This window comes from Chenopodium album, chromosome 7 (genome assembly GCF_948465745.1).
Source record: "Chenopodium album chromosome 7, dcCheAlbu1.1, whole genome shotgun sequence".
Classification (NCBI taxonomy): domain Eukaryota; kingdom Viridiplantae; phylum Streptophyta; class Magnoliopsida; order Caryophyllales; family Amaranthaceae; genus Chenopodium; species Chenopodium album.
The window spans coordinates 776,384-786,334 of NC_137840.1; the positions used below are offsets into that span (position 1 = coordinate 776,384).

At 35.4% G+C, this 9,951-nt stretch overlaps 1 protein-coding gene across 1 annotated transcript; it reads right to left on the reverse strand.

The window, feature by feature from the left end:
* Positions 1-289: 289 nt before the first annotated feature.
* Positions 290-3,598, reverse strand: LOC145640750 (uncharacterized). The gene is made up of 5 exons (XM_081691980.1): positions 3,238-3,598; positions 1,946-2,288; positions 1,224-1,492; positions 867-1,063; positions 290-780 (listed from the first exon to the last, which is right to left on the reverse strand). The coding sequence occupies exons 1-5, from the start codon at positions 3,428-3,430 to the stop codon at positions 340-342; spliced, it is 1,443 nt and encodes a 480-aa protein (XP_081548106.1). The 5' UTR covers positions 3,431-3,598; the 3' UTR covers positions 290-339.
* Positions 3,599-9,951: the final 6,353 nt, after the last annotated feature.

Genomic DNA, 9,951 nt, shown 5'->3' on the forward strand with positions numbered 1-9,951 from the left:
ATCTTTATATACTTGGATATTAATCATAATGATGCTTAAATCAGAGTGTGATCCTGTAATTTATGTTTCCCTTGTCTATCTAGCTCTTTGTCTCATTTTTCCATCCTACTTTTAATAATGCTGATCCACTTATGCTTTACAAATTTCAATCCAAAGCCGAAAACAGTAACTCAGTAAGCCTATGAAAATCAAGGGAAACAGAAAATATGTTAGCAACCTTGTCAGTAATCCTAAAATATGTTTAGTTTCTCTGAATCTGTTTTCGACTGTAGGAAAAAGTAATCTGTATATAAGTGCAACAAATTTAAAGATAAACAATATTAACAAAGAGGTCACACCCTAGCTTATAGGTCCTGCCCTAGCCAACAGAAGACGCAATGAGAATGTTGCAAGAAGCAGTGTCTGCCAAAACCAGCCTCTTGCATTCGCAGGGTCAACCTTTTTCGCTAGGAACCATGCAAATATGGCCTCAGATAAATGTGCAGTTGCCACAATGCACGATACTATCCGGATTTTCCTCATTGATCTGAAGATGAGAAGAGCAATGGCTCTGAGAAGCGTCACAGGACCGATATCTGGTAAGAAGTTGACTATAAAAAGACCAGACAACCCAAACACACAAAAAAGCCATGCATATAACTTGGGACTGTCTATATTTCGCCTCTTTCTTTCTCTCCAATACGAAATCATGGTCTCCACGCCTTCCTGTGGACTCACTACGGGAAAATATCCCAACTCCTCCTCAGCTTTTCGCAATGAGAAGTAATGTGTTACACCAATCTGTCACATCATTTAATTTGCATATTAGCAATTGTGATGTACTCTTGCAAATATGCTGCAGAAATGGAAGGATAAGGGATTAATACCTGGTACACTTCAGCAGGAAGGATTAGTGGCTGAGGAAGCCATGAGATGCTGAGCAATGGATATAGAATGGTATAGAAAACCTGACATATCTTTCCGAACACAAGAGCAGAAGGTACAGTCAATGAGGCGTTTGGCACGCCATACTCCAGGCTTTCTAACAGAGGTCGAATGAACTCAAAAGTATTAGATGGGGACCCTGTTAGTGGAAAATCATATAAATTTATTTAGACATAAATTATGCAGATAAACTAGGAGAGAACTGACTCCATAGCAGAACATCCTCTCTGAAAGAGTCAATTAAAGAGGATACCTGAAATGTAATATAATTACTAGCCAAAAAAAAAAGTACACAGTACCATCTGAGATGATATAAGACTGTCCAGCCGCGATAGGGTGCCTCTCTCTCCCAGAAACCTCGTCTAAAAGCCCAATACTTGCCAACAGAAGACCACTTACAAGATTATCTACATAGACCCAGTCTGTTTTCACACTTGCATTTCCAATTTTAAATAGCAGCATACCTAATTTTGCACAATTCACTATCCTTGGGAAAATGTTGTCTTCACCTGGGCCATAGATAGAAGCAGGGCGAACTGCACAGGAGTAAAAATTTCCGCCATTGTCCCTGGTTATCAATGTAAAGGCATTAGATGTGAGGTATAATCATTTTAACACATGCCTGTACAAACTTGCAAACCGCTTAACCCGAAGCAAAGATTTGACATTAGTTCCTATGTATGAGGGTGAATACTGAAACTTTGAAATCACCATGTAGGCAAGTACTTCCCCTGTCTGAAATTATATGGTTAGGTTTTACAAAATACCTTTTATGTTAGTTTGTTGTGCTTTTCTATCATTAACAGCACATTAGAAAATCCGATCATAAATCATTACTATACTTGAAATTGTGATACTTTTTTTGGACATCCTAAAAAGTGTAAATCTAATCATTTCAAGACAGGAGTATTCACGGTAGAGGCAGCAGAAGGCAGTTAACTGTACAAGCTAGCAAATCCTTGCATTATAGATGCATGCTGTGCCTCATAAGTAAAGTCAGGATAGGAGATTCTGTGATCACCTGAATGGACGGCCATTGTACTTGAGGACTAGCTGTTCGGCAATAGCTTTACTACGACTATATGGATCGCAGTAGTCACCTAGAGGCAGATAAGGCAGGTTTTCATCTCCGTTCACAATCTCCTTTCCTCCAAACACAACATTGCAAGTACTCAGATAGACAAGCCTCTTGATCCCAAATTTCAGACAGACATCTAGTATAATCCGAGTACCATCAATATTAACCTTATTAATTTGAGCAGTCCGAAGCATTTCTTTGCCTGACATACCATAAGAAGCGATATGAAAGACACAATCTGCCCCTTGTAGAGCCTTTTCGACATCCTTTTTGCAAGTAATGTCCCCTGTAAACACAAAGCGATCACTAATCCAAGCTCCTTATCAAATATCACCAAGCCTTATTATTAGACTACTAAATGAATTAGAGACAAATTAAACAGGTGCATTGCTGATCTAATTTAACTGATACATAGACATTGTACATATAAATCATACCTGCAACTTATTATAAGCAAGTATACTACTCTGTAATCTGTACATAGATATTAGTAATAAGATGCTGGTCATGCTTCTTGATAGAGTATATAAACCGTTGAAGCCCAAGATCGGTTTATATACTCTTATCACTTCTATATTAAGTTTTTGTAGATCTTAATATTATATGCATGTGTTATATTTACTTATATATTATATATATGAGTATATAACAGTTGTATATCAAGAAACTCATATTTTTGATGATTTAACATAGGATACCTACTGATTTGATGACTTTATTAGATTCATGTATACCAAATGCCATCGTTAATATAAAAAAATTTACTATACATCAAAAATCTGTGTGCCTGTACGCGTGTATAATATTTAAATTTGTTTAAAAGTAACCCATGAAGAATGACCAAAGTTTGACTTTTAAATGGCATAGACGAATTACAATACAGTATTATGAAAGTATGAAACAACGCGAGTAACAAAATTAAACATACAAAGGAGGTCACGAACTTTCCTAATTAAAAAAGTCAAAAGGATGCAACTCTTACTAAAATAAGTTTAGAGTGTATATATATATATATATATATATATATATATATATATATATATATATACTACCTCCGTTTCTAATTATGTGCAACAAAGGTATATTATTTGTGAGACATAAAATATTCCTTTGTTGCACATAATAAGAAACGGAGGTAGTATATATCCTCTAATCAAAATACTAATGCTCATCAATATATATTAAAATTATAACATCACACTCAATACAATAATTGAGAGAGATCTAGTTCATACCAAGAATAGAAACAACACCAGCTTGAGAGAGTAGAGAAGACCATGGTGAAGATATACGAACGTCAAGGGATCGAACCTCGAAAGCGCCTTTTTGAACTAGCTTTAAGCAAAGAGATGCACCCAAGAACCCCAAACCACCAGTCACTACTATTGTCTTCCCTTCTATTCCTTCATTTCCCTCCTTTTTCACCATTTTCTCTCCTTTTATTAATGTAGCTTAAATTTCATTACAATTTTAGCATCAAGTCTTCAAGAAAACAGATAGCTTCAAGTTTGTAGTTTATACTGCTTAAATATTTTTAATTCTTATGTCTAAACATACTTACCAGTTGGCAATGACACATCCTAGCACGTGTTTTCTCTTGATTGGGCTTCGCGCTTTTGTCATAATTTTATTTATAAATAATAAGTTATCAAAATGAAGTTAGCTGGTTCAACGTACAGCTAATCACACGCAACTTATTTAATTAATGTAACACATACTTGATGCATGTAACAAAAAAATAACACATGATCACTAATATAATTTGATACTATAGCAATGACATGAAAGGAATATTTCTATTTTAGTTGATTTCATTATTTTGTCATCCGCTTACCTAATTATAAATGCGATTTAATCCTTCTACTATCTATGTCCTGTTAAGATTAATGTTCGTTATAGTATGTTGCATTTAAGATGTAATATAATATATACTTGTACTTCATATATAAAATCAAAATGGAAGGTTTGAAGTAGATATTGATATTTTGTGACAGAAGTTTTAATACAGAGTTGACAAGCAACATAGTTGACAAGCAACAACATGAAATGTCGAATGTTAACTTTTACTTCGTATCTAAATCATGTACTCCGTACAATAAATTATATTAAAAAATAAACAGTAATGTAAGGATCGAAAATCAACAGACAACTCAAAAGGTCACATATCAAGCATAGCACAATCAAGCTAAGCAGCATGCAAACCTGAGTAGTGATACTTGAATGTCAAAATACTAACAAATTTCAAGCAAAAAAGTTGTGTATATCCACCAATTGGCAGTTGGTGTAGTGGTGATTGGGACTACACTTGGTAGGGAGGACCCGTGTTCGAACCCCCGCAACAACAATTGGGAGGTGACTGGAACCTAACCACCCAGAACTGATCCCCGAATCCGGATTAGCCCAAAGGGTGAACCGGATAGAACACCAAAAAAAAAAAAAAAAAAAAATTGTGTATGTATATCCAGGAAGGTCTTCATGAATTACAAATATATCCATGTTTGTTATTCAGCAAGTAAACCACGGCGTGCATTCCTTAACTGAAACTGTCAAAAATAAGCATGGCATGGCAGAGCATATAGTGGCTGGAAAACAGCAAGCTATGCAAACTGTCAAGCCTAGAAATGCACTCCAGAAAGCTAAGACTTGAAGACATAATATTGGAATCCATTCTAGCAGAAATGATCCTTGGTATTATGTATTTTGCATATGCCACATGATTTTTATATTTGATGTAACCTGAAACCATCATCAACATCTAATACAAGTACTTTGTAAGAGTAACGAGCTTAACTCAATATTGTGTTGGTAGAAAAATTGATTGGAACAACAAAAACAAATAACGGATCTAGGCGTGTACGAAGAACACTTTCCTAAAAACGTTATTCGCCCCACCGTACTAACAAGGCTATGATGAACACGTTTTTGGGATACAAAGATATACACTCAAGAGCGTTTAGTACTAACGATCATGAGACCCTAGAGTTTTTGGGGAAAACAGAGAAAAGAGGAGAAGAACAGGATGAACGTCCATTCATCCATAATTGATCTTAAATAGATCAAATATTGGCAGTTATCCGAAAAGATAAGAATGAGCAGTTATTATAATTGTAACTGTTCAATTTACATTTAATTAAATATTAAATAATATATAATTAAATAATCAGAGTTCAAAATAAACCGACAAAAATTAATTATCGTATTAGGCTTTTAATTTCCGTGTCCGTGTCAAGTGGCTAAGTGCTAAGTCTTTGATTATAAATATATATTAGCCACTTAGCCCACTTGTCCAAAAACACCACTTAGCCCATTTCATAACTCATATCTAATTGTTTACAATATAAACAATACATTCCCTTCTTACTTTTTTCATGTGGGATAACATCTCACACATAACATTATTATTGGAAATATTCCAACAATCCCCCACCATTTCTAAAATTAATGGAAACTCTGAAAACCTTATGCATAAATAAAGGTGTCTTACGATTGAACCTTTACTTAGTAAATTTGTTTTCAAATAGTCAGGATGACATGGTAGACTATGCTTTGAACCAGTGATCCTCTTTGACTAATTAAATCCAAATTACACACAAGATTTCAATCCCCTTAAAATCTAGTAAAGAGCTGACACATTTAAAAAGGTCATGTGTCATGTATCCAATCATGAGCGCCTCGGAGTTAAAAGTCCTAAAACTCCTTAAAGCGGCCAAACTTTACGCTCACTTAGGTAAACTTCACAATACTCCCATTAAAGTATTATAATAGAAATATTTGTATATAAGCACACATTATAATAAAATATTACAATACTTATATTACAATTCAAATAAATTCTATTAGAAGTTTATTAAGAGCTATGCTCACCCTACTTTAATACAAATGGGAACTAATACAAGCATTATAATTATCGGGATGAAAAATACAATGATTAGTGCTCTTCAACCACACAAATAACGTACTTTGACTCATTGAACTTAAGACTCAAGGGTAATCACGAGTGTCAAGTTGAGGTTCCATCATTGGTGATCACAATGGACTTTAGGCCCATCCCTTTACTTGTTTTATTAACCAAATCTCTTGCAAGTCCTTTAGTCAAAGGATCGGCCAAATTTTGACTTGAGCGCACAAAATCCACAGTTATGACACCATCTTGAATAAGACCTTTAACATAACTATGACGTAAACCAATATGCCTTGATTTACCATTGTAAACTTGACTATATGCCCTTGCCAATGTTGCTTCACTATCACAATGAATTGAGATAGGTGATATAGGTTTTGACCACAAGGGCATATCATATAAAAAATTTCTTAGCCATTCCGCTTCTTTGCCCGAAGAAGCTAAAGCTATGAATTCAACAGCCATAGTTGAATCTGCCAAGCAAGTTTGTTTCTTGGACCCCCAAGAAATAGCACCCCCACCAAGAGTAAAAATCCATCCACTTGTGGAAGCATAATCATCACTACTAGTAATCCAACTAGCATCCGAATACCCTTCCAAAACTGAAGGATAACCACAAAAGCATAATCCAAAATTAATTGTTTTCTTGAGGTACTTAAGCACCTTTCTTACAGCATGCCAATGGGCATCACTTAGCTTGGATTACTTGTAAACTGACTTAGTTTACCAACAGCAAAAGCAATGTCCGGTCTTGTACATGTCATAGCATACATTAGGCAACCTATTACTCTTGCATACTCCAATTGAGAGATTGGAGTTCCCTTGTTCTTTGTGAGCTTAATACTCGGATCAAAAGGTGTAGAAACAGGTTTGCAATCAAAGTTATCAAACTTCCTTAACACCTTTTCAATGTAATGAGATTGAGACAAACACAATCCATTAGCATTCCTTGAAATTTTTATTCCAAGAATAACATCTGCATCTCCCATGTCCTTCATGGAAAATTTTTTTGATAGAAATCCTTTGGTATTTTCAACCTCATCAAGGTCAGTACCATGTCATCAACGTGTCATCAACATAAAGACGTATGATGACACCCTTATTTCCATTAAACTTTGTGTAAACACATTTATCAGCATCATTAATGGAAAAACCGTACCCAAGAACAACTTCATTAAATTTTTGATGCCACTGTTTTGGTGCCTGCTTTAGTCCATACAAGGATTTATTTAACTTGCAGACCTTGTGCTCTTGTCCTTGAACAACAAACCCTTTGGGTTGTTTCATGTAAATCTCCTGTTCTAAATCACCATTTAGAAAAGCAGTTTTTACATCCATTTGGTGAATTATCAAACCATGGATAGAAGCTAAAACAAGAAGCATCCTAATTGTACTTGTCCTAGTTATAGGAGCATAGGTATCAAAGTAGTCAATCCCTTCTTCTTGTATAAAACCTTGCACTACCAATCGTGCTTTGAATTTTTCGATTGTACCATTGAATTTTCTTTTTCTTTTGAAAATCCACTTGCAACCAATTGGTTTGCAAGCTGGTGGAAGATCCACCAATTTCCAGGTTTTATTACCCATGATCGAATCCATTTCGTCATTTACCGCTTCTTTCCAAAAAGTTGCATCAGGAGACTTCATAGCCTCACTGAAAGTCAAAGGATCATCCTCTATGTTTAGACATAAAGAAACAGAATCACAAATTGTTTCTCTTGATCCTTCCACTAAAAAGGTTACAAAATCTGGTCCAAAATCTTTAGCCTTTCTAATCCTTTTAGTTCGCCTAACTTCTTGTGGAGCTTCACTAGCTTGTTCCAACGGGGTGTTAACAACTAAGTCCTTAGGTCTAGGAATTGAAGTGAACCTATTTTCATCAAATACAGCATCTCTAGATTCAATGACAATATTAACCGAAATAAAACTATTTGGCTCAATTACTACAAATCTATATGCCTTACTATGCATGGCATAACCAATGAAAATACACTCAATTCCTCTTTCACCTAGTTTCTTTCTTTTAGGTTCAGGAACTCTAACAATTGCTCTACACCCCCAAACTTTCAAGTATGTCAAGTTAGGTCTTCTTTTATTCCAAAGTTCATAAGGAGTTTTCTTATTTCTCTTATTTGGAACCCGATTTAAAATGTGACAAGCAGTTAGAACTGCTTCACCCCAAAAACCTTGTTCTAATCCTGAAATAGACAACATTGCATTAACCATTTCAGTTAGAACCCTATTTTTCCTTTCGGCCACACCATTTTGTTGTGGTGTGTAGGGTGCCGAAAGTTCATGAACAATTCCAGTTGATTGGAAATATGAAGGATTATAATATTCTCCTCCCCTATCTGATCTTAAGCACTTAATAAAAGATTCACAATGCAATTCTACTTCAGGTTTGTAAATCTTAAATTTGTCAAGTGCCTCATCCTTAATATGCAGCAAATAAACATAACAATAACGAGAATGGTCATCTATAAAGGTCACGAAATATCTTTTCCCACCGTTAGTAATAATTCCATTCATTTCACACAAATCACTATGTACAAAATCAAGCAAATTTGATTCTCTTTGAATGGAAGGAAAAGACTACCTCGTAATTTTAGTAACCATACAAGTTTTACACTTTTCATTACATTTGCCAACATAAGGAATTAAGTTCAGATTAGCCATATCATTCATACGTTTAAAATGTACATGTCCTAAACGATGATGCCATAATGAAAAAGAGTCAAGCAAATAAGCAGACTTAACAACAACTTTATTAATAATGTTCAGCTTAAACATGCCATCATGAAGATAGCCTTTTCCTACAAACACCCCTCCCTTAGAGATTACAAAAGTATCAGATTCAAACACAAACTTAAAACCAAAACGGTTCAAAAGACTACCCGATACAAGATTCTTCCTAATTTCAGGAACATGATAAACATCATTCAAAGTCAGAATTTTTCCAGAAGTAAACTCAATCACAACGCTGCCCTTTCCAAACACTTGGGTGGTGGTCGAATTTCCCATGTATAGTATCGTTCCTTCTTCCATAGGAACATAAGAAGCAAACAGCGACTTGTCCTTGCACACATGCTTTGTTGCACCGGAATCAATCCATCAAGAATTGTCATCTTGAATCATATTGACTTCCGAAATTACAGCAACAAAAACATCATGTTTCTCAGAATTTTTCTGCCCACTCGTGTTCTGCCCACCCGAGTTCTGCTTGTTCCCTTTGTTCTTCTTTTTCATATAGTTTTTGTAATACCCCTCATGATTGCTTTATAAGGATTTGATATACTACTCACATCAACAAGATGCATCTTCCTTTTAGGGAACTCATATGCTAAGAATACTCCACAGTTAAGCGTGCTTGGCTAGGAGTAATCTTGGGATGGGTGACCTCCTGGGAAGTTTTCTCGGGGTGCGCATGAGTGAGGACAAAATGCGCCGGAAGGACTTGTGTTGGTCTGTGTGGACAGTTGTTGGCCCTCGATGCGCATTTCGTGACAATAGGCCCCACCCTAATTTGTTTGGGGTCGGGGTGTTACAGTTTTTCTTGAAGTGAGCAGGGCTGCCATAATTCCAGCATTGTTTCTTGTTCATATTTTTCTGATTTTGCTTGTTCGGTTTGCCCTTTCTCTTCTTGCTTTGTGCCTTACTGGATTCTCCAGTTTCTACAACATTAACACTAGAAACATGTTGTTCCTTAGTGTCTTCCTGTTCACGAAATTCCTCTTCAACACGTAGATTGTTAGCAAGTTCTTCAAGAGAAATATTTTCTTTCTTATGTTTTAAACTATGCTTGAAATCCTTCCAAGAGAGGGGTAATTTATCAACAATACTTGAAACAACAATAGATTCATCCATATTCATATTATGCTTTTTAAAGTGACCAAGAATTCGTTCAATTTCATGGAATTGTTCCATAACTGACCTATTGTCTTTCATCATGTAGGAATTGAATTGGGAAACAATAAATTTCTTACTTGTAGCATCTTCTTTCATGTATTTGGACTCTAACATCTCCCATAATTCCTTTGCACTAGTAACA

Coding starts and splice junctions, on each gene's coding strand:
- LOC145640750 (XM_081691980.1), bottom strand. CDS start 3,430: ATGGTGAAAAAGGAGGGAAATGAAGGAATAGAAGGGAAGACAATAGTA. Junction 2,289..3,237: donor TGGTGTTGTTTCTATTCTTG/GTATGAACTAGA, acceptor TTGTGTTTACAG/GGGACATTACTTGCAAAAAG. Junction 1,064..1,223: donor GTCTTATATCATCTCAGATG/GTACTGTGTACT, acceptor TTCCACTAACAG/GGTCCCCATCTAATACTTTT.